Genomic DNA, 24,877 nt, shown 5'->3' on the forward strand with positions numbered 1-24,877 from the left:
ACAATTTTGCTTTAACATGATCAGGAAGAAATTGCTCCTTAAGCCAAGCATGCCTTCTAAGTGCAGATCCAGTAACAGCAGCCCTGCAAGAGGCCTCTAAAGAATCAAAACCACATTGCAAAGTATGTTTTCCAACTTGTTCAGCTGAATGCAATAAATCCTGTAAATCTTTATTTTCCACACAGTCAAAAAATATAATTTTCTGTTTAAGCAGTCCCATGATATGCTGTTGATATTTTAGCATATGAAATTGGCAGTTTAAATCCCTGATTGCCAGGTTGCAGAAGTATAAACCTTTTTACCCCATCTACCCAGCGCCCTGGAGTCTCCATCAGAGGGAGTAGGACTTTTAGCAGTAGAAGCCTTAATGCCCTTGGGCCCCTGAGAAATGGTTTCTGGGTCTGCAACAGGATTTTTGAAAAGGAACTTGTGGGACTCAGGAACCCTGCAGTATCTGTCAGGTTTACTAGGAGCTGGAGGCAGGGAATCAGGGGCCATACTGGATTCCGAAAACACATCAACAATGTCTAGTACAGGAGGTATAGCCAAAGGCCTATGCTGAGGTAGAAGGAAATCCCTAAGCCTCTTTTTAGATTCAAAAAATTCCTGACTTCCCCAGTGGAAATGCTCCCTTAAGGTATGTAAAGTTTCCCCAAAAGAAAAGTCCTCAGGGGGGGAATCAGAGGGAATGGAATCCTCTGCATCAGAATCCTCATAAGTAGGAATGGACAAATCCAGGTCATTGGAAGAATTAGAAGAAACAGAGTCCTGACCAGAAGATTCATAGTCAAGCTCAGTCCAAGGCATCTTAGAAAGGGGGGGGGGGGGGGGTTGACTAGCCCTGATTAGAGTAATAAGATCTTCAGCCATTTTGATCATTTTTTTTAGGCATAGGGGCCTGAACATGTGGCCTGGGCGTCATTTTTTTTTAGACACAGATCAAGATTTAGGCCTTAGAGTAGAAGGTGGAGTTGGTTTAATATGCAAGTCTGTAGGCCTGAATACAGACTGAGACGCCGGTGCCTGCACAGCAGCTCTGGACCCATCCAAGTTAGAGATATCCGCGGGTTCCATTAGGTGAAGTATCTTGGTGCAAACCGGACTCCAAATGGATCTCAAAAGAGGTCTGCGAGTCAGAAGTAGCAGGTATCAGGAGCTGCGAAAGCGCCTCACTGAGTACCAGCGAACTAGCGACTGGCTTAGGAGAAGCGTTATTGGCAGTTTTGGACCTCGACGGCCTGTCTCTGGCCTTTTCTTTGCGTTCGGAATTCTGGTAGTCGGATGGCTAACCGACATAATTTCTGGATAATTAAACCGAGAACCGAAATATTTAAACAAAAATGTATCGACTACGGACAGTGCGCTGATTAAATAAAGCACAAAACAGACAGCAAGGTACGTCGTGGTCTGGGCCTAGGCAAGGTATACAGTACAAATGAAAATCTTTGTGAGGTATTTGCTTTCCACAAGTAATGCAATTATTAAATTTTACTACTGACATCGGTAAGGAGCAAGAAAAGGTTTCCCCAATGGGGTACTTAGCTTTAAGTTGAAGACTTCGGTTCTGAAACTCAAAAACGAAAATTTCAGGAGTCTGCCGACTGGCAATTGCAAACTGCTTCTGCTTTGGTCACTGCACGGCAAGAAAGACTGATGTAATGGCATCGGCTGCATGTTTTCTACCCCTGACAACCTGACATCATGGAAGAAGGGACAGCAACTGACGTAGGACCCAAGACTTTGTTAATCAGGCCAACTGAGGGCAACCTGCCAGCAGATTACCCAAATGTAATGACTGCAACAGTGAAACACGAAGAACATCAGACTGCTCCAAGCTGGCAATCTTTGCCAAAACAGGAACCCGACAATCATGGATGCACAATGCAGAATGATCCAAAACTGAAATGAATAGGAATCAGTGACCTCTGCCCCTCCTCTCACAAGAAGCTATCAGTAATACCAGTCCTAAACTAAATCCAGAAGAGTAGCTCCCAGGAATCACCTCACTCAGTGGACAGGTTAAGGGTGTAGTAAGCACTTTTCTTTATCTTGTTATAGTTCTGAGGAGCACAGAGGTCAGCTGCTCAGCTAGTGTTGGCTGAATTTTGTTATTTGCTAGTAATTACAGGTGTGGGGGTAGCCACATGCTTTGATTTCCTGTCCTTGCATATTTAAACTGGTGCATGTGAAATAATTCCTGCTTTAAAACTTCAGCTTGGCAAGCTAAGAACTTGGTTATATTCAACTGGACGTATAAGAGAATTTAAGTACCTATTTCTGCACTTTTTATTTTAAAAAATACAGTATTTAAATTGATTTAAACTGTGTATGAAGGAGTGTTGAAGGAATTTTTAACTGGTTATTCTGCTCTTCAGTAACTTGAACTAAAAGCTAGTGTTGGCTGAATTTTGTTATTTGCTAGTAATTACAGGTGTGGGGGTAGCCACATGCTTTGATTTCCTGTCCTTGCATATTTAAACTGGTGCATGTGAAATAATTCCTGCTTTAAAACTTCAGCTTGGCAAGCTAAGAACTTGCTTATATTCAACTGGACGTATAAGAGAATTTAAGTACCTATTTCTGCACTTTTTATTTTAAAAAATACAGTATTTAAATTGATTTAAACTGTGTATGAAGGAGTGTTGAAGGAATTTTAACTGGTTATTCTGCTCTTCAGTAACTTGAACTAAAAGCTAGTGTTGGCTGAATTTTGTTATTTGCTAGTAATTACAGGTGTGGGGGTAGCCACATGCTTTGATTTCCTGTCCTTGCATATTTAAACTGGTGCATGTGAAATAATTCCTGCTTTAAAACTTCAGCTTGGCAAGCTAAGAACTTGGTTATATTCAACTGGACGTATAAGAGAATTTAAGTACCTATTTCTGCACTTTTTATTTTAAAAAATACAGTATTTAAATTGATTTAAACTGTATATGAAGGAGTGTTGAAGGATATTTTAACTGGTTATTCTGCTCTTCAGTAACTTGAACTAAAAGCTAGTGTTGGCTGAATTTTGTTATTTGCTAGTAATTACAGGTGTGGGGGTAGCCACATGCTTTGATTTCCTGTCCTTGCATATTTAAACTGGTGCATGTGAAATAATTCCTGCTTTAAAACTTCAGCTTGGCAAGCTAAGAACTTGGTTATATTCAACTGGACGTATAAGAGAATTTAAGTACCTATTTCTGCACTTTTTATTTTAAAAAATACAGTATTTAAATTGATTTAAACTGTGTATGAAGGAGTGTTGAAGGAATTTTTAACTGGTTATTCTGCTCTTCAGTTTATTCCCACCCACCCGGTCTTTGTTTTGTTGTTAATCTTGGTGGCATTGAAACTGCCCGCCCCTCAGCCTGCCTCTGGGCCCATCTCATTTGCTCACTCAACTGAGTGCAGTGAGATCGTGTTCTGATTTCAGGCACTCCTACTGTGTACAAAGAGAGCATCTGGGAAATAGAAAAAAAAAATTAAGCTTATCTCCTGCCTTTCTTGTTAAGTGGTACGGACTGTTTGTGGGCTTCTGAGCCCCCAAGCCCTTCTGTGTTTGAGGGAAGCCTTCTAGCTTGTTTTTTTTTTCTTGTAACTAGCCAGTTTTCTAGTTTCAGCACTCTAATCTGTTTCTTTGATCTCAGCACTTGTTCAGAAAAAAAAAAAAAAAAATTTTCATCTGCTTTTACTGTACTTGTGTTTTACCTACTTCTTTTACTTTTGCATCATCTTAAAATACTCAATTGTATTTATTACTGCTTGGTGTAACTCATTCTAAGCCTTTTGGTTTAAACACTTGGGCTTCGGACCAGTTAGTTGTTTTGCACTGAGAGGGTTTGTGGTCTGCACTGTTGTGGCAGAACAGGTAGCTTACATCCTTCTAGGTTGAGAACTGCTGATTGAGGGCTCAGTGTCTGTTATTCTAAAAGTGTATTAATTCTGGTTTAAGTACTTGGGCTTTCAAGCCAGTTATTTTACATTAAGAGGGTTCGTGGTCTGCACTCTTGTGGGAGGAGAGGCTGGACTCTGCCCTTCTGAGCTGGGAATTTCTGGTTAAAGGCTTATAGTGCATGCATATCTGAACTGTTTCTTACTGAAGTTGGTGCGCCTTGTTTGCTGTGGCATAGACTGGATTCGGGCCTGCTGGATCTAGCTTTGTTTGTGTAACTTGGAGCACTAATCCAGACATTCTCTAAAGTATTCAATGGTATTTATTACTGCTTGGTTGTAACTTGATTAAAGTGTAGCTATCATTCAAGTCTTTTGGATTAAGCACTTGGGCTTCAGACCAGTTGTTTTACATTAGGAAGGTTTGTGGCAAGCACTGTGGTGGCAGGACAGGTAGCTTTCATCCTTCTAAGTTGGGAACTGTTGATTGAGAGCCCAGTGTCCAAGTGTATTAGTTCTGGTTTAGGCACTTGGACTTCAGGCCAGTTATTTTACATTAAGAAGGATCGTGGTCTGCACCTTGTGGGAGAAGAGGCTGGACTCTGCCCTTCTGAGCTGGGAATTTTCTGGTTAAAGGTTTATAGTGCTTGAATATTTGAACTGTATTTTACTGAAATTGGTTCACCTTGTTTGCTCTAGCATAGACTAGATCCAGGCCTACTGAATCTAGCTTTGTTTATATGCTTGTTGTTTGTTTGCTTGTTATTTCGCTGGAAGCTAATTCCACCTAATACGCAACTTCTCAGCGCTTCTGTGGATCACTAGTGATATCTGCATTGCTTACTGTACTTATTTCCTTGTTTCACTTGAAAGAAAGTTACTGTTTGTCATTTTTGCATTTAGTTACTTGTAACACATTGCACTCAAGCTACCTGGCACTTGCTCACTAAAGCAATTATATAAGTCAGCACTAAAAATTAAAAGCACTACACCTCACTCCCCACTGGCCCTTGTTTTCAATTAAGGATTTCCCAATATTATTCTAGCATGTCCAAAGGTCAGTTGTCAATCTCCTCTCCGGTCCAGCTGGTGAATCTGGGAATCTTGAGGCAATGTTATAACTGCCTCATGTACACAGACAACCCTCTCCTCCTCCCACATAACACAAATACTTCAGAGATGCAGCTATTTAGCCAAACTGGAGGCTGAGCTCTTCAACTCAGGACTGGCAAGACCAGACAGGAGGAGAAGGCAACTACACACACCACAAAACCAGCCTCACATAATGCTACCACTCCACTGAATCAAACACATAAACACACAAAGACATACTGAGGCTCTGAGTAAAAATTTACCTAAACAGCAGAGGCCTCCAAAGCAGACACCCAAACAACTGCTACCTCAAGACACCCCACAAGCAACACATAAACCACAAAAGCAGTGTGCAAAGCAGTCACAGCCCTTAAGGCCAAATACAACACCAAACATACTTGTCATAGGTGACTCCATAGTCAGACACACTGACGTCCCACTCACCAGGCTGAACAAGGAGAGGGTCACAGTAAGCTGCCTATCGGGCGCTAGAATCACCATTATCACAAGCACTGGTCACCCACGGCAAGTATAAGTATGACACAGTCATTGTCCATGCTGGTGTGAACGACCCGAGACGCACCTCCCTGGACTACATGAAAAGAGACATAGAGGAGCTCTCTGATTATGTAGCCCAGGCAGGTATGACCCTAACCCTGAGCAGTATCCTTCCTTCACCAAGAATGATGCCACAATATAGAGACAAGATGATCAGCTTTAACAATTGGCTTAATGTCTGGTGTCATTCAAAGGGGATCCAGTGTCTGTCTGCCTGGGATGACATGCTTGACAAGCCACGCTGCTTCAAGGGACGGCTTGCACCTGTCACCCTGGGATTCCGGATATTGGCTAAGGCTCTTGCCACCCCCATAGTGCCTTTTTAGGCAAGGCTCAAATTCTAAACCTACCACCCTAGAAAACAAAATGGGAAGAAATTGAGGGTAATGCTGCTCAATGCCAGAAGTCTAAATCTCAAAATGCACGTGACTGAGGCCCATCTCAGTATGGAGAACATCGATGTCTGTGCTGTAACTGAAACCTGGTTCAAGGCTCCTGAGAGCACCCGGCACTATTAGGTTTTACCTCATATCATGCGTTCGGCCCCAAAACCCGGACCACTCCACAAAAGGAGGGTGTATCCATATTCATAAAGGATACTCACACCTCCAGGTTGGTGGCAACGCATGAAGCTCGAAACCATCCAGGTGCAACTAACCATAGGCAAAACTGCTCTACAAATTGTAGCATGCTACAGGCCACCCTCTCAAACTCAGGAACCCCACACAGCCTTCCTGAAGACACTGGAGGGTATAAATGTATCTCCAAACACCATCATATTGGGAGACTTCAACTACCCAATATAGACTGGGAACATTACTCAAGCCCTAACTTTCTAGCCCAACGGTTCCTGGAGTTCTATTCTGACCATTGAGGCTGTCAGAGCATTCTGTACAGCTAACATTTCTTTTTGATTGATATGTAGGTGCATTTGATTTGGGCTCCATTTGCCCTGAATGCACTTCCCTGCCAGGTGAGCCCCTCATGCATAGTCTGATGCATCTGTAGTTTGGGTCTGGGTGGCAGGGGGTAGTGTGAATGGCAGTCCCTTGTTTTGGTGGCAGGCGTCTGCCCACCATAGGAACTCTAGGCGTAGGCAAGGTATGATAGGAATCATTGTTTCCAGGCTGTGACAATGCTGACTCCATAAACTTTTTAGTACCACTGAAGTTTCCTCATATGCAGTCTTGCATATGGAATTAGAAGAATGCAGGAGGCCATGAACCCCAAGACTTGCAGTATTTGTCTTGCAGATAGCAGGGTTTTTGTGGCTACTTGTTTGAAGTAAATTATCAAATTAATTTGCTTTTCTGGTGTGAGGAAAGCCATCTGGGCAGTTGTATTCAAGCTTGCACCCAGGAATGTAATCTGTTGAGAGGGTACCAGTTGTGATTTATTTTCGTTTATGGTGTACCCTAGACAAGTTATAAATCATCTGGCTTTTGTAAAAAGGGTTCTAAGTGTGGCCTGGTTTTCTGCCTGAATTAGACAATCGTCCAGGTATGGATATATGTGAATATTTCTTTGCCTGCAAAATGCAATTACTGGATCCAGGCACTTTGTGAATACCCTGGGTGCAGTAGACAAGCCTAAGGGCAGTGCAGAGAACTGAATGCAAGTAGCCTGTTTTGAAGCGCAGGTATCTCCTGCAAGATTCCCTGACTGGGATATGCAGGTAAGCTTCTTTTAAATCTACAGTTGCCAACCAGGCATCCTTGCCTAGTATAGGAAGTAACTGGTGAAGAGTCAGCATCTTGAATTTTGGAATGTCCAGAAAGGTGTTTAGAGTAGACGGGTCCAGAATTGGACGCCATGATTTGTCTTTTCTGGGTACCAGGAAAAGCCTGGAATAGAAACCTTGCCCCTTTTTCCTCTTCTGGTACCAGTTGAATAGCCCCCATGTTTATGAGAGAAAGTACTTGTTTCTCCGCTTCTGCCCACTGATTTGGGGGCATGTCTGGCCACCTGTTTGGTGTTGGCAACGTGTGGAAATGAAATCTTTATCCCTGGGACAATATATTTAAAACCCACTTGCCCTGGGTTATGAGTTCCCAGTTTTTTGCATGAAGAGCAATCTTCCCCCCAAAAGGAGTGGCTAAAAGGTAAGTGCTTGGTAATTTTAAAGGAAAGTCATTGAGACTGTTTATCATAGGGGGGTGTCTTGTAATTTCCAGATTTGGAAGTGGAAGCACCCCATTGCTTAGTTCTAAGAGTCTCTTGGGACCTGGTGCTTGGTGTGTCTGGGTTTTGCTTGAGTGGATCTGAAAGGAGCTGGAAAGGACCAACTCTTAGTAGGCCAGTGCCTGCTAAATCTTGGAGGTTGCACTTGTAAGAAATCTTTCACAGTTTGCATAGATTTAGCTTTATCTTCCATCTTTTTTAGAACTTCTTCAGCCTTATTGCCAAACAGGTGGTCCTGATGTAAAGGAGCATCCAACAATTTTGCTTTAACATGATCAGGAAGAAATTGCTCCTTAAGCCAAGCATGCCTTCTAAGTACAGATCCAGTAACAGCAGCCCTGCAAGAGGCCTCTAAAGAATCAAAACCACATTGCAAAGTACGTTTTCCAACTTGTTCAGCTGAATGCAATAAATCCTGTAAATATCTTTATTTTCCACACAGTCAAAAATTATCATTTTCTGTTTAAGCAGTCCCATGATATGCTGTTGATATTTTAGCATATGAAATTAGCAGTTTAAAGCCCTGATTGCCAAGGTTGCAGAAGTATAAACCTTTTTACCCCATCTACCCAGCGCCCTGGAGTCTCCATCAGAGGGGGTAGGACTTTTAGCAGTAGAAGCCTTAACACCCTTGGGCCCCCTGAGAAATGGTTTCTGGGTCTGCAACAGGATTTTTGAAAAGGAACTTGTGGGACTCAGGAACCCTGTAGTATCTGTCAGGTTTACTACGAGCTGGAGGCAGGGAATCAGGGGCCATACTGGATTCCGAAAACACATCAACAATGTCTAGTACAGGAGGTATAGCCAAAGGCCTATGCTGAGGTAGAAGAAGGAAATCCCTAAGCCTCTTTTTAGATTCAAAAAATTCCTGACTTCCCCAGTGGAAATGCTCCCTTAAGGTATGTAAAGTTTCCCCAAAAGAAAAGTCCTCAGGGGGGGAATCAGAGGGAATGGAATCCTCTGCATCAGAATCCTCATAAGTAGGAATGGACAAATCCAGGTCATTGGAAGAATTAGAAGAAACAGAGTCCTGATCAGAAGATTCATAGTCAAGCTCAGTCCAAGGCATCTTAGAAGGGGGGGGGGGGTTGACCAGCCCTGATTAGAGTAATAAGATCTTCAGCCATTTTGATCATTTGTTTTTTAGGCATAGGGGCCTGAACATGTGGCCTGGGCGTCATTTTTTTTAGACATAGATCGAGATTTAGGCCTTAGAGTAGAAGGTGGAGTTGGTTTAATATGCAAGTCTGTAGGCCTGAATACACCCTCAGAAGCCGGTGCCTGCACAGCGGCTCTGGACCCATCCAAGGTAAAGATATCCATGGGTTCCATAGGTGAAGCATCTCGGTGCAAACCGGACTCCAAATGGATCTCAGTAGAGGTCTGCGAGTCAGAAGTAGCAGGTATCAGGAGCTGCGAAAGCGCCTCACTGAGTACCGGCGAATTAGCGACTGGCTTAGGAGAAGCGTTATTGGCAGTTTTGGACCTCGACGGCCTGTCTCTGTCCTTTTCTTTGCGTTCGGAATTCTGGTAGTTGGATGGCTAACCGACATAATTTCTGGATAATTAAACCGAGAACCGAAATATTTAAACAAAAATGTACCGACTACGGATAGTGCGCTGATTAAATAAAGCACAAAACAGACAGCAAGGTACGTCGTGGTCTGGGCCTAGGCAAAGTATACAGTACAAATGAAAATCTTTATGAGGTATTTGCTTTCCACAAGTAATGCAATTATTAAATTTTACTACTGACATCGGTAAGGAGCAAGAAAAGGTTTTCCCAATGGGGTACTTGGCTTTAAGTTGAAGACTTCGGTTCTGAAACTCAAAAACGAAAATTTCAGGAGTCTGCCGACTGACAATTGCGAACTGCTTCTGCTTTGGTCACTGCACGGCAAGAAAGACTGATGTAATGGCATCGGCTGCATGTTTTCTACCCCTGACAACCTGACATCATGGAAGAAGGGACAGCAACTGATGCAGGACCCAAGACTTTGTTAATCAGGCCAACTGAGGGCAACCTGCCAGCAGATTACCCAAATGTAATGACTGCAACAATGAAACACGAAGAACATCAGACTGCTCCAAGCTGGCAATATTTGCCAAAACAGGAACCTGACAATCATGGATGCACAATGCAGAATGATCCAAAACTGAAATGAATAGGAATCAGTGACCTCTGTCCCTCCTCTCACAAGAAGCTATCAGTAATACCAGTCCTAAACTAAATCCAGAAGAGTAGCTCCCAGGAATCACCTCACTCAGTGGACAGGTTAAGGATGTAGTAAGCGCTTTTCTTTATCTTGTTATAGTTCTGAGGAGCACAGAGGTCAGCTGCTCAGTACAAAAGAGAACAGAACCATACAACAGTTATGAATTTAAATCATAGCAATTCCTGAGGAATCAGTCAGGGATGTGTATTGGGGAAAAGCCCAAAGTTAGAGTAGATACAAATTAATGATCTCTGCCCCTCTTCTCAATAGTGGCAATCGGCTAACATCAGTCCCAAACAGAATCCAGAGCAGCACGTTCCAGGGAGTACCACAGTCAGTAGTTGGGTACCAGATATAGTAAGGGCTTAATAGAAGTATTCTTCTTCCTCCGGTTACAGCCCTGGGGAATGTAGAGGTCAACAGTTCAAAGAGTACTGAACTGTACAACAGTTCTGAATGTAAACCCAGGAAGTTCCTGGCTAAACTAGAATCCACCAATTAAGGAAGTATGCTGGTGAACAGGCCAAAGCAATTACAGTTAGGAATTAATAGCCTCAGTTTTCCCTTCACTAGAAACAATCAGCGCCACCAATCCCAAATTAAATCCACACCTGCATGTCTCAGGGATCACAGTCAATAGACAGACTCCAGATGAAGTAAAGGCATAAGTCCTCCTCTTCCTCTCAGAGCAATGGGAAGCACACAAGTCAACAGCTTATTGCAAAAGAGCACACCAAGCTATGCAATGGCCTGATTTTTAATCCAAGTAGTTCCTGCTGAAACAGGAATCTGCCAGTTACAAATACACTAGAGAATGGCTAGGAATTAATGTAGTCTGCCCCTCATTTCACAAGGTGCTATCAGCAACTCCAACCCCAAACTGAACTCAGAAGAGCAAGGTCCAGGGATCACCACAGTCAGTAGTTTAAACATTCTGGACTTGGTTCTCACCAACATGGCAGACCACTGCACCACTCCCATAGTATATTCTTCTCTGGTGAAATCAGATCATTGGTCTAGCTCATTCGAAGTTTCTATCCCATTCAACCCCTCCCCAGCCATAACCAGGCTAATAACTTCTCAAAATCTGACTACAACTTCCTAGGGGAGGGTATCTGTAGTGTCACACCACCGCCCCCCCTCAGAGGATGCAGACAACTATGCTGAACAGTATGCCGATGCAGTATACAAGCACTGTACAACTGCATGGACTCAGCCATACCCAACAGAACTAAAACCTGCTCCTCAAGGAAACACAAACCTGTCTGGTGGACATCCTCTATCAACAGGCTTTACAACAAACGGAAGAAACTGTCATCCAAGGGTAAAAAGGAACAAATTCCAAATTGGAAAAACTCCCTCCTCAGCCTCAACAAGCAAATTACATTACTAGTGAAAAACTCCAAAGCCAATTATGAGTTGAAACTAGCCTCTGAAACAAAGGGAAACCATAAGTCCTTCTTCAGTCATGTCAGGAACATCCATAGCAAAGCCCAGGTTTGTTCCAAATTAGTACTTAATGGTACCACTTACACTGATCCTGCCGACTTAGCCAACCTGCTAGCGGATAGGTTTAGTGCAAACGTCACCACTCTATCCCCTCGAAAGAACCACTAGACATCCCCAATACTTGTCCCACACATCACATCTCTGCAGCTTAAGTGTTAAAGGCCCTATCCAAGGCAAAGAGCACAGCTTCCATGGGACCTGATACAATCCCAGGCTTTATTCTGCACTATCTCCAGCAAGAACTCGCTTCTCCATTGAGCACCCTATTCAACCACAGCCTAATTACAGACTTCATTCCAGAAAAGTGGAGAACGGCCATTGTCATCCCCTTGCACACATGTGGTGCCATAACTGACCTGGGAAACTAGCCCCTCATTAGCTTGACAAGTCTGATTTGTAAAGGTATGGAGTGTATTACTATGGATCTCAAACAAGGACATATGCAATCTCCAAGCACTTGACCCCACCCAATTTGGATTTGTCAGGGGCAGATCTTGCTATTGAACCTGGCTGTTACCAAAGCCCTGGATGAGGGAAAGTCCATACACACAGCTTACTTTGACATGGCCATGGTCTTTGACACAATCCCCCACTCTGGCATCATTGAAAAGCTAACACAATCTGGTGTAAATCCCTAACTCATTAGGTGGATGGCCAACTGGCTCACCAGTAGGACTCAAGGTCAAAATAGGCAAAACCACATCCAACAGCAGACATGTCAGTAGTGGTGTTCCCCAGGGATCGGTCCAGGGACCCCTACTGTTTGGCATCTACTTCAGAGGTCCAGGCAAAGACAAAGGGCCTATGGCTGACCAAGTTTGCAGATGATTAAGGTGGGTGTTGTCACTGACTCCCGAAATGATGGCAACATACTGCAAGAGGGTCGCACAGCTACAAATAACTGGTGCCAAAGTCATGGCCTTAAGTTAAACGCAAAAACAAGTATTATCATACCATTCGGCAAAAAGACTGCCCTTACTGATTACCACATCAACGGGAACCCCTAAACACACAACCTGTGGTGACAGACCTGGGTACTCAGGTTGACAAGAATCTCACATTTGACCATTATGTAGCGGCAGTGGTCATAAAAGCCTTGGTTCATCTCATAAGTAAAGTGATTGCATCCAGAAAAAAGGAGGTTATTACCCGTCTGTACCCCTCCCTCAGTAGGCTCTCATTAGGCCTATAACTGAGTACAATGGTATGTATCTCTCCAAACACCTGCACCAACTGTAAAGGCCACAGAAATACCTCACAAAGAGAATCTATAGCCTCCAACATCTGTCCTATGTGGACAGGCTCATATCACTATCACTCTACTCAGTATCATACAGATTGCTCAGAGGTATATATAACGCTATTCCACATGGGCTTGCAAGCCCTTCACGATTAAAGCTTGGAAGACAAATATGAAATGACATGCCAATGCTAGAATCACGTCTTAAGCCAACAGCTATTCTGTACTGTAAAAAGTAAAGTTCAAAAAGTTAAAGCTTCATACAAAAAAAATATATACATCAGCATCATTCTGCATAATTACTACCTGTCCTGCAACCAGTTCAGCCTGTTCACTTAAAGTTAGACGGGGAGAAAAAGTAGGAACAACAGGTACAACAGTACAGAACACCACTGAACCACATTCCCATGTGGTGCAGATTAAAGATGGTACTGTAGTTTGATATCACGGGTAGCATATCCAACCGATTGGTGATGACTGCCAACACTGTCCAATAGCCATTTGCCCCTCTCCTGGGAAAATGTGAATAATCAGGACCAACACAGTGTGTGTGAGTCTTTTTTTTTTTTTTTTTTTTTTAAACATACAAAAAAAAAAAAAAAAAAAAAGAAACGACAGGTTTATAACAAAGGTAATCCAAATCTGTACCTCTCAGACATGGTGAAGTCTCCATCTTTCAAAGCTGGAATTTTCTTTAAAGGATTCACCTTCCCAAAGTCCTCAGAAAGTTGTTCTCCTGAAACAAAATGATAACAAGGTTATCCTTTTAAAAATTATTTTTACCATTTTTTTATTCTGCTATTCACAAAGTCCTCATTACAGCAGTGACCATCAGCCCCTCATGCTGGAACACCTTCCTAAACTTACTCTCACCACTCCAGTGTCCATACAAGTTGCTGTCCCTCTGATGCTGTATGCATTTCTCATATTTCATGGTTCCAGATGAGCTACCACGCAGGTCATCAGCCATCAAGCCTGTAGATAACTGGAGTCCTCCTCATTGCTGGAGTATTATAACAAACATGCTGAAGTAACTGATGAATAGTGCAGTAGTATCCCCTGCACTACTGGACCTTTACCTCAGCCTGTGCAGTTGGCTGCATTTCTTCTGCACCACTGCTCCCAGCAGTGACTAGAATTGTATAAAGTAATCCCCCTATCCACACAAGGAAGACACTCCTGTATGTGCATTCTATCTTCATTCTCAGCTCTCCTATGACACTGGCCTGGTACCAGTCAAGACTAACCTGTGTGTCTGGTAGTACCTGTGTACCACTGAGCTAGTGAGATGATCCTTTCCATTCAGTTCTTTACAAAATGGCTCTTTGATTAAAGTAATTCATAGTGCCAGGTGATGGAGAATTAATTACAGATGGGGAATACAGGCTCTTCCCAGGCTAGGAAACATACAGGATAACAAGGGTAACACATGTCACACAATAGCGCTCACTGACAGATTAGAAGGTGTCCCCAAATTGTCAGGCCCATCTCCAGGAAGGCTTAACAGAAAAACAGTATTTATTTATTTATTTTACATTTACATGTGCATTAAATTACCAACAGCTGAAGTGAAGTGGAAGACGAAACATTTCAAGGTTTTCCTGAGTAAGCTGACTTAAACAGCTTCTCAAACAGACAAGACTGATAAGCAATTTTCCTTCGCCTACTGCTACACCATAGTAATACATGCTAAGTAACTTCTTTTCACACACCTGCAGCACTTGACAAGCAGTGCTTTTGATGAACTTCTGAAGCATTAAATTGTTGATAAACTAAGTGCACTCATAAAACAAGCATGCTCGTGCGCGCACACATATATTCTAGACATTTTACAATTTTAGAATCCTGCATTTCAGAGCTGTACATCACTGGGAATACCTCACTGTACGTGCTTATTTTAAAATGCAAAGCATGTTAACGCGTCTTCCAGTTTCATGAGCACAAAGCTGAAACCATTACTTCAGTAAGATCACATTTATCAAACTGTAGTTCAGTAGCCACTTTTGCATCCTTATCTCGGTACTTAGCGAGTCTCTTGCTGGTTTTCTTATCAATCCTCCATTCTTAGAGACTGGAAGGGCCTGTGGTCTGCACCCGTTCCGTCAATCAGGATGTTCTGCATTATGGTAAACTCTATAGATCATTCACTGCTGCTCTTTGCAAATCTATTTTGTATTATCTTCTCAGATCTCTCTTCTTACTTCTCAGAGTACTTCTTGGCTAGTGGCATTTAAAAACACTCTGTGGGATGCATTTGTTTTTGAAAAACTAAATTGTAGCAAAACATTTTTTTTTTATTACCGAGATGTTCAGTTCTACATATACATCTCAACCTCTTAGCAGAAGAAATCTAGACAAAAGTAAAAACAGGATGTCAAAGGCCAGAAGTAGGGATATACTTTAAATACTGCTCTTATAAAATTGGAAAGTTGTTGAAATAATATGTTTTGCATTGGCATGCATTTTCTGAAGGATATGAATTCTAAAACTCAAAATGTCTGTCATTACTTAGTGACTTCGGTCATTATTGATTTTCCATAAACTACAAATTCTATGAGAAGCAGACTGAAAATCTGAACAGTTGAGATGTACGGTCCTATGTTCTACTTATACTAAGTTTACCTATTGCACTATCCAAGTTATTCGGTATTACTGTTATCATCTTCTCTGGGCACCCTTAGTGGAGCTTTTTCACCTAGTGTTATAAAAATGTTGTCTTTCTATGGGAAAAGATGCCTTGGTTGAGAGTTCTTAAAGTGTAAGTGTAGAACCCAACTTGAAAGTCTGTGGGCTCAGAGACAGTAATGTAGATGAATATGAAAGCAATACACCAGTAACAAACACGCAGGCTGCACTATGTAGCCGTTTAGCCATTTTAAGAGACTGACTATGGTATTCATATCTACTTAAGTGTGAAATGAGTCTGCATAACTTATCGATTGAGGTTTGAAACACGTTGATATTTTGGTTAGAGTTTAAGCCTCCATCTGATAGTGCCTGTTCTAGTTTAGGGTTAAGTCCTTTCACCCCTGGTGCTCTTCCTAGTTTCACGGATAAAGAAGTTGACAGGGCAGCATGCTATCAACCAAGTTAAAATGTTACCCTTTGTTTCTTCATGCAGCTTAAAGGTCAATGAGGGGGTCAGGCCAAATACGGAGGTATTTTTATACTTGGAAAAACAATAGGATATGAGTGATTAGATGGTCACACAGACAAAAGTCTCTGCATGTTTAACTTCTGAATAGTTCCCTATAGCACACCAGCAAATTTTGATGTTATTTATAACTTGTCGTATAGTACCATGACCTGATGCTGCTGAAATCTGCTTGTTATAAGGTTTTGATTGTTTTTATTGACCTGGCATCAGCATGTATAGATAGAAGGGTTGGTGAAAGGCTTAAGATGTGGTCACTTAGAAAGAAACAGGAGGACTGCACCACAGACTGCATCCTATGGTACCTCCCATTTTAATGGTACCACAGTTCAAAACAGAACTTTCAGAGAGGATGTTAAACATTTTGTCAGGTAAGCAGCCCATTAAACCATGGCAATGGACTAACCTTAAAACTCAGATGTTCACATTTAAACACCAATATTGGGTAACCAAGTATTTCAAATGCCCTTTTAAACACATTAGGTTCATACGAAACTAAAGAAGGTATCCTTGAGCCCACGGAATGAAATCGCAGTCCAAAATGAATTTGCTAAACGCGACTTTTATTTCAGTTAAAACAAATGCGTTTTCACTACCGTAACATCAGTAGCTTCATCAGAGCAAACAAGAAAAAAGGCGCCAAACATTTAAAACCTTTAAACAGTGTAATGTGTCGTATTGACATCCATTTCCGACACGTACCTTGCATTACAGATAATCATATTCAAAAGTGTAAACACACAACAAAAGTTCACCTGCCTTATAAAACTACTAATAAAATATACACAATGTAAATCAGTACAATCAATATATAATATGAGTGTGAATATAAAATTTTAAAAATCTCTCATGTAGAGAAATAAAAGAGGATACACACCCTAATACCTATATAATTAATATTGATAAATACATGTATGTAAAAGTACAATAAACCATATTTAAAGATCATAAAGTCACACAATACGTACTCATATTCCCAAAAAATAAAAGAATCAAAAACGGGTTCAACATCTCAAATAACTTTTGAGTTTTAGAACGCAAGCAATATTACAGCTCTCATTAAGGCCCGGGAATGTAAACGCATCCAATTTGACCTGCCATTCCAATTCGCAATTTTCTAAAAGTAATGAAGTAGGACCACCCCTAGTATTACATAAAACATGATCAATTGCCATAAAATGGAAACTGTGGCCAGGGAAGTTATAAATGTGTTTGGCCAAAGAGTTGTCGCTCTTGTTGTTTCTAATTGCATACACATGTTGGTAAATCCGCTCACGGAATTTGCGATCAGTCTTACCAACATAGAATGCATTGCAGCAATCACACAAGGCCAAATAAACTACAGACTTAGTTTCACAATTGATTTTATGATGTATTTGGTACTTTCTATTCCTAATAGTGAAAGAACTCCCTGTTCTTAACATATAGCACCAGTTACACGTACCACAAGTGAATGTACCTTTCAGTCTTGTGAAGGAGCAACTAGCACTATTGCTTTGTAAAAGCTCCTTCAAGTTCTTACCTCTTTTGTATACAATAGATGGTCTAGGGCCAAGTTTCTCTAATAGATAAGAATTAGATGTAATTAACTGCCAGTTTTTGCAAATTATATCCCAAATCTGTTGGGAATTCATATTGAAGGTTGTAATGAAGCTCAATCTGAAATTGCAGGTATGTATAGTACTAGATAAATCATCGGTAGAGTTATCACAAAGACAAAGAGAACCTGAATTACACAGGTTAACTGTAGTAATAGACATTGATGTAGTCTCTTCCTGATGTAAAAGGGGTTTGTAAAACCCTACCAATCTTTTTTGATCAACTTCCTCTATTAGTTCATCAATCATATGGGGAGGATACCCACGGTTGGAAAACAAGTTTTTCAAAAAGCAACATTCTTGTTGGAATGCACACAGAGAACTACACATACGGACTGCCCTGACTAGTTGGCCCTTAACTATCGAACGTCTTTGTCTATAAGGGTGGTGGCTAGAAAAATGCAAAAAAGAATTACAATACGTGGGCTTCCTAAATATGGAAGACTGGAAAGAGTTAGAAAGAACATTCTTCTCCAGTTTCACATCAAGGTAGTCAATACATGAAGTGGAAAATTGGAATGTAAATTTTAAAAACCCCGTAGTACTATTCATGTACTCTATCAGCTCTTTAGCCAACGAATCATCCCCCCGAAAAAGAATGAAGATGTAGTCAAGAAAGCGAGTGTAAAAAATGATAGCTTCCTTAAATTCAGGTTTATTTAGGAGAAAATGTTTCTCCCAATAGGCCATGAAAGAATTGGCCACACTCGCACCACAAGGCGAGCCCATGGCTATCCCTTGTTTTTGTAAAAAATACTGTTTTTCAAACAAAGAAATTGGAACTAAGGTTTAAATTCTATTTAAAGGTTTTAAATGTTTGGCGCTTTTTTCTAGTTTGCTCTGATGAAGCTACTGATGTTACGGTAGCGAAAACGCATTTGTTTTAACTGAAATAAAAGTCGCGTTTAGCAAATTCATTTTGGACTGCGATTTCATTCCATGGGCTCAAGGATACCGTCCTTTAGTTTCATTGGTTTCAGCATCTTTTTTCGTCTTGACATTAGGTTCATAGGTAGGTACTAGGCTATTGGCCCAAGAGCCTATGTAAGCCTAGCCAACAAGGTTCCCTGGCTTACGCCAACCAAGAAAGTTATTTTCCTGTGCCACTGTCGAGCAGAAACACAGAAGTGATCCCCGGGGTGTATTTTCTATTTCCCATCCACTCAAGATTTTTCTTGAAGAGTGCTAATGAAGAACTTTGCTTGACATAGATGGGTAGCCTGTTCCAGAGTATGGGAAGTCTCTGGGACAGGAATCTATCCCTCCCGCATGTCCTGTTTATTGTGGTGACGAGGTTTAGGTCCCTAGAGCATGCAGCTCAGAAGGATTGGGATTTCTTTAGGTGTAGCATGTCCAACAGCTCTGGGTTTGACATAGCTTATATAAAGCAGAGATCACCTCGGAGTAGGCGATATGCTATGGAGTAAAGCTGGAGTTTTTTGAGATGGCCAGTGTAGGGCATTTGCTTGAGGCCAATAATCCTCTTTGTGAGGTACTTCTGTGGCCTTTCCAGCTGCTGCAGATGTCTTGTGAAGTACATTCCAAAAGGGGAGTTGTACTCTATAATGGGTCTGAGTGTCAAGTAGATGGGAACAACGACCTCTTTCTTCCTGGATGAGAACCCTTTTATGATGAGGTGTGCCACGTAGAAGGACTTCCTGACTACTGTGGTGATGTGACTATCAAAGGAGAGACTACTGTCCACCTGGGTCCCAAGGTCTCATCACACATTTGGTGTGAAGTAGATTGCTGCCTATGTGGTAGTTCATGGGTAAAAAGTTTTTACCAAAGGGGATGGCACTGCACTTTTTGGCATTGAGCTTGAGGCCATGGCTCTGACACCAGGCATCTGTCTCAGCGAGGCCCTTCTGTAGGATGTCCACATCATTTGGGGACTTGACTATGGCTCCTAGTTTGCAGTCATCTGCAAACTTCATTAGCCAAAGGCCTTCTGTGTTAGCCTATACTTCAGAGAAGTAGATACCAAACAGGACAGGACCCAGGACGGAACCCTGTGGTACTCCACTTGTCACTGCTTTGAGGTCAGATTTGGAGTCTGCAACTTTTACAGTATGGGTTCTGTCCGTGAGCCAGTTGGCAACACATCTTGAGATGTTGGGATTTATACCTAGTTTAGTGAGTTTAGCTATAATTCCAGAATGGGGGATGGTGCTGAAAGCCTTGGCGGGGTCAAGATAGGCTGTGTGAACCTTGCCCTCATCTATGGCTTTGATGACTGCCTCAAAGAAGTCGATCAGGTTCAGGAGGCATGATCTGCATTTCACAAACCCGAACTGGGTAGGATCCAGAGTTTGGAGGTTACCAATGTCTTTAAGAGTTCCATGATGATATGTTCCATGGCCTTGCAGACCAGGCTCATCAGGCTAGTTCCCAGGATCAGTGGTGGCTCTCCCTTTGTGGAGTGGGATAACCGTTGCTGTGCGCCATTCAGTGGGCACAAAGCCTGATGCAAGGCTATTATTGAACATGGTGCTTAAGTGGGGAGCCAATTCGTTCTGAAGTTCGTGTAAAACACAGCCTGGGATGTTGTCTGGTCCCATGGATGCTGTATTTTTGGCTTTAGAGTGTGCAGCTTTTACCTGCATTGTTGTGATTACAGGGACTCTGCATTCTTCCTGTATAGATATGGGCCCTTTAGGGGGTGAGGGAGGGGCTAACATTAGCACTGAACCTGCCAGGATGTTGGCAATATCAGTTGGTTCTATAATTTTCGTGCCATTGTGCTGTAACTCAGAGCAGATCTGGGTGTTGCCATCGAGATTCTTAACATAGCTATAGAATGCTTTGTGGTTGTCCTTAGAATTAGTGGCGATTTTGTTTTCATAGTTAGCTTTGGAAAATCTTATAAGGGATCTCAGCTTCTCACTGAGGCTGACCAGGGAGCTCCTCCGCTCATGGGATTTTATTCTCTTTTGAAACAGTTTCTCCCTTCTGTTGTACAGTTTGTTTATGGCAGGGGACCACCAGATTGGCTTCCTTTTTTTGGAGGATAGCATCTTAGTTCTGTTTGGGATAGCACGATCCATGAACTTGTGTAAGTGCTTACAGAATGCATTTGTGTAGGATGCAGCAGTTGTAACTCGTCTTGGTTCTGTTTGGGGTAGCACGATCCATGCACTTGTGCAAGTGCTTATAGAGTGCATTTGTGTAGGATTCAGCAGTTGTAACTGTACTGTCCATCTGCATGGGTGTCATGAAGTTCACCACTTCTGTCTTAAGAAGCATGAAGTTGGCTTTGGAGAAATTTTTTATCGTGGTTTCCTTAATGGGGGGTGGGGGTGGGATGTGGATATCAAGGGTGATTAGCTAATGGCTGGATCGGACCAACAAGGAGTTGACTTCAGGTGTGGAACACCGGTCACTCATGTTGGTAATGACAATGTCTAGAATATTGTTGCCCCTGGTGCAGGTGTGGGTAAGTTGATCCAGGGCATTGGAGTTTATAAATTCCAGAAAGCGGTGAGCTAAGGAGTTGGTACACGAGTAGTTTTCCCAGTTAATGGTGGGGTAGTTGAAGTCACCCATTATTAGGGTGTTTGGTTGAACCCTAATATTTTCCAGCACATCAAGAAAAGAGGAGTGGGAATCCTGGGGTATGGTGGGGGATCTGTAGCAAGCTACAATTTGGATTGCAGTTTTGTCAAAGAGTTAGTTGCACTTGGATAACCTCGGATGCATTTAACCTCGGATACATTATGCTGAGCAACTAGCCTGGAGGTGTGGATATCCTTAATGAATATGGACACACCTCCGCCTTTGGTATTTCAGTCCAGGTTACATGGCCGAAAAGTGTGGTATGAGTTATAGCCTAGAAGTGCAGGGGTGCTCTCTGGAGCCTTGAACCAGGTTAGTCACTGCACAGATGTCGATGTTCTCCATTTTAAGGAGTGTCTCGCGTGAGTGCATTTTGAGATTTAGACTTCTAGCATGGAGTAGCATTACCCTCAGTTTTTGCTTGCCTGTTCCCGTTACGGTGGTGAATTTGTCATTTGAGCCTTGCCTAAAAAAGGCATTGCAGGGGCAGCAAGAGCCTTAGCCAATATGCAGAATCCCAGGGGTGACAGGTGCAGGCCATTTGTGGAAAAGCATCATGGTCTGTCGACCATGTCATCCCAAGCAGACAGATACAGGATCCCCTTAGAATGACACCAAAAGCTTAGCCAATTGTTGAAGCCAATCATTTTGTCCTTGTACTGTAGTATCATTCTGGGCGATGGCAGAATGCTACTCATGGGCTAGGGTCATACCTGCCTGGGCTACAAGATCGGAGAGCTCTTCCATGTCTCTTTTCATGTAGTCCAGGGAGGTATGTCTCAGGTCATTCACACCAACATGGACAATGACAGAGTCATATTTGTACTTGTTGTGGAGTGACCTGAGTGCATAGATTATGTGGTGGATCCTGGCACCCGACAGGCAGCTGACAGTAACCTTCTCCTTGTTTAGCCTGGTGAGTGGGACAATGTGCCTGACTATAGAATCACCTATGACTAGTGTGTTGGGTACGTTGGTTTGCCTTATTGGCTGTGGTTGAGTGGCACACTGAGTCTGTGGGCTATGTGTCACTTGGGTTGTGTTGGGGGATGGAGGTTGCTAGAACACTGGGAGCTGACCCTTGGACATGCCTGAATAAAAAACTATTTTCCTCTAGATAAGTGAGGAAAGTGAGTACAAGAGCTGTTTTTCTCTAAGCAAGTGAGAAACGTAAGTACAGAAATTGTTTTCCACTAGGTAATGAGGAAGGTTGAGTGTTATAGTAATTGGTAACTTATTTAGTGCTTACAAGTTCTGAACAAGTGCTGAGCACAAATAAGCAAATTTAAGCGCTAAAACTAAGAATCTGTATCTGCACTAGATGAGTTACAGGACAGAAACAAGTGCAAATGCAGGTTTTCAAATCAGAAAGTTGAGAGAGATCTAAGAGATTGCCCAAACGGTCAATAACTACAATTTCTGGGCCAGAACCACTTCTTATGTGGTAGACAGGTTACCTAGTGCTTACCACTCCCACTGATAAGCTTGAAGGCTTCCCTCCAACACAGGAAGGCTTGGGGGGCTCAGAAGCTTACATAAAGTCCTGGATACAGCCAAATCTGTATCTGGAACACTAGTTACAGGAAAGGTAGGAAACAGGCTTACAGTTTTTTTTTTTTTTTTTTTTTTTTACAGAAAAGTAGCTAAAACAGTAGTAAAAACAATTCACATGCAGTGCAAGCTAGCACTAATTACAGACAATTGTGCCTGCAGGGGTTTCTGTAGTTACCTCCAGTAGTACTGTGCCTCTAGGTGTCAAATATTGCTTGTTCATATTTACAATAATAATTCCAAAACCATGCTACATACAAGGTAACAGAATATTTTCTTTCTTGAAGCATACACGATTGGAAACACAACTGTTTTGATATATGACCTCTGTCAATGAGTATTTGTTAGACCTATAAGGTGATAACTTCATTTTTGAAGACTAAAGCTATACTCACTGGGGGGTTAAAGATACACACTCAGAAGAGTTGCACTGGAGGGAACGAGTTAAATTGATAAAAAGTACCCCTAGTAAGTAATCCTTTTTTCCATGTGTATATAGATTGGACTGCCTGTAGAACAAAAAAAATAGTCTTAAAATTATTACATAAGCCATACTGATCTTCAGTGAGGAAACCATATTTACTGATATGATCCTAGAACTGTCCATTTATAAATTTCCTGAAGATACTGGAAAGAAGGCAAAGAATGACTGTCAACATACAGTCATGTGGAGATTGCAGGCGAGAGCTTACAAAGTGCAACCGTGATTTCCTGAATGGAGAGAAACTATGCCCGACAGAGAAATGATAATGTGGATGGAAGATGCCATCTTGAGAAAATGTTGGTGCAGGTTCTGGGATTGCAAGTTGTTATACAAGTTAAAGAAACGTTCTTAATGTTTCAGCCATGATAGTTTTAAAGTAGAAGAGACAATGCCAGGAGGTGGGGGGGTTATGACCAGGTGCCCGAGGGATGGACAGACAGAGATAGAGCTTACTGGGGTAAATGTGGTATGTAATATTTACTGCTATATCATGTGTTTTTGATTCTACTTTGATATGACTGCACAGGATCCAATGGTAAAACTACGTGTAGAGTTCTTCACTGTGCTGCTGGACACAATACAATTTACTGACCGGTTTGAGCAGCTTTCAGAGTTTGATAAGGCCTTTGGATTTTTATCAAATATTAAAGCCTTGAGTGAAGTTGCAGAAGACACATTCATTCAGCAGTGCAAGGCTCTGAAAGAACTACTAACTGACAGGATAAGTGGCCACTGTGACATCTACTCTGACCTTGGATACAAACTGAAAAGCCTTTCTCGAATGATTAATAATGAATCATCACCACTGACTGTTTTAAATTTCCTCATTCACAACCACTTGCAAGAAATCTATATAAATACTTAGTTTCACTGCACATCTATTTGACTGCACCTGTAACAGTAGCTACTGCAGAACACAGCTTTTCTAAACTGAAACTCAAAACATACTTACATTCATCAATAAGTCCAGAGAGACTTTCAGGCTTAGCGGTTCTCTCAAATGAGCATGAAGTGGGCAAGGTTTATCACATGGCAGCCTCACTGAAGATACTGTCTGGAAGACAATTCATAAGTAAAACTCTAGGTATGTGCTCCTATTTCCTTTCCAGTAATCTCTTATAATGTTATATTGCAGTACATGTCAGGTAGCACCATAACTTGGCTTGTACAGTATGCTGTGTATTCACTGATTTTTGCTTAATCCAGCAGGTAGGACCACATAGTACAAGGAGGATGAAACTAGCAGAACTCGTCGTGAGGCCCGGACATCTGGGAGCGGCAGGGCTCGTCGTGAGGCCCGGACAGCTGGGAGCGGCAGGACTCGTCGTGAGGCCCGGACAGCTGGGAGCGGCAGGACTCGTCGTGAGGCCCGGACAGCTGGGAGCGGCAGGACTCGTCGTGGACAGCTGGGAGCGGCAGGACTCGTCATGAGGCCCAGACAGCTGGGAGCAGCAAGACTCATCGTGAGGCCCAGACAGCTGGGAGCAGCAAGACTCATCGTGAGGTCAGGACAGAAGCACAGGAAGAACAAATTGTTCATGGTGTTAAAAGTGGCAGTGATCAGAAAAGCTGAGGAGCTAACTGCACATTGAAAATAAATGACATTCTGGTGGTTTTGACTTCACTTGCTTCTCTTTTGGTTTGAGTGTGTGCCTCAGATTCAATAATCCCCATAACTTTCCCTTGTATGTCTGTAGTCTTTTCTATGTCTGTCCCATGGCTGTCTTGTGCGCCTCTGCAGTGTGAATGTTCTGCATGTCAGTAACTGTCTTGTGAGATGAGGTCAGTTTATCTAATGCTGCTTGTGTGTTTCAGTCTTGCCATAGTGCTGTCATTATCTTGTTTGGGAGTCAGTGTGGTGTC

At 42.2% G+C, this 24,877-nt stretch overlaps 1 protein-coding gene across 1 annotated transcript in view; it reads right to left on the minus strand.

Annotated features, from left to right (window-relative positions):
• LOC122799543 (glutathione S-transferase theta-1-like) overlaps positions 1 to 24,877 on the minus strand; it is a 183,324-nt gene that overhangs the window by 141,890 nt on the left and 16,557 nt on the right. Inside the window, exon 2 of the mRNA XM_044068673.1 lies at positions 13,321 to 13,408. Coding sequence (XP_043924608.1) covers positions 13,321 to 13,408 — 88 coding nt within the window. The remainder of the gene's footprint in view (positions 1 to 13,320; positions 13,409 to 24,877) is intronic.

The sequence above is a fragment of the Protopterus annectens genome, chromosome 4.part0 (assembly GCF_019279795.1).
Source record: "Protopterus annectens isolate FY-2018-M chromosome 4.part0, PAN1.0, whole genome shotgun sequence".
Lineage (NCBI taxonomy): Eukaryota > Metazoa > Chordata > Ceratodontiformes > Protopteridae > Protopterus > Protopterus annectens.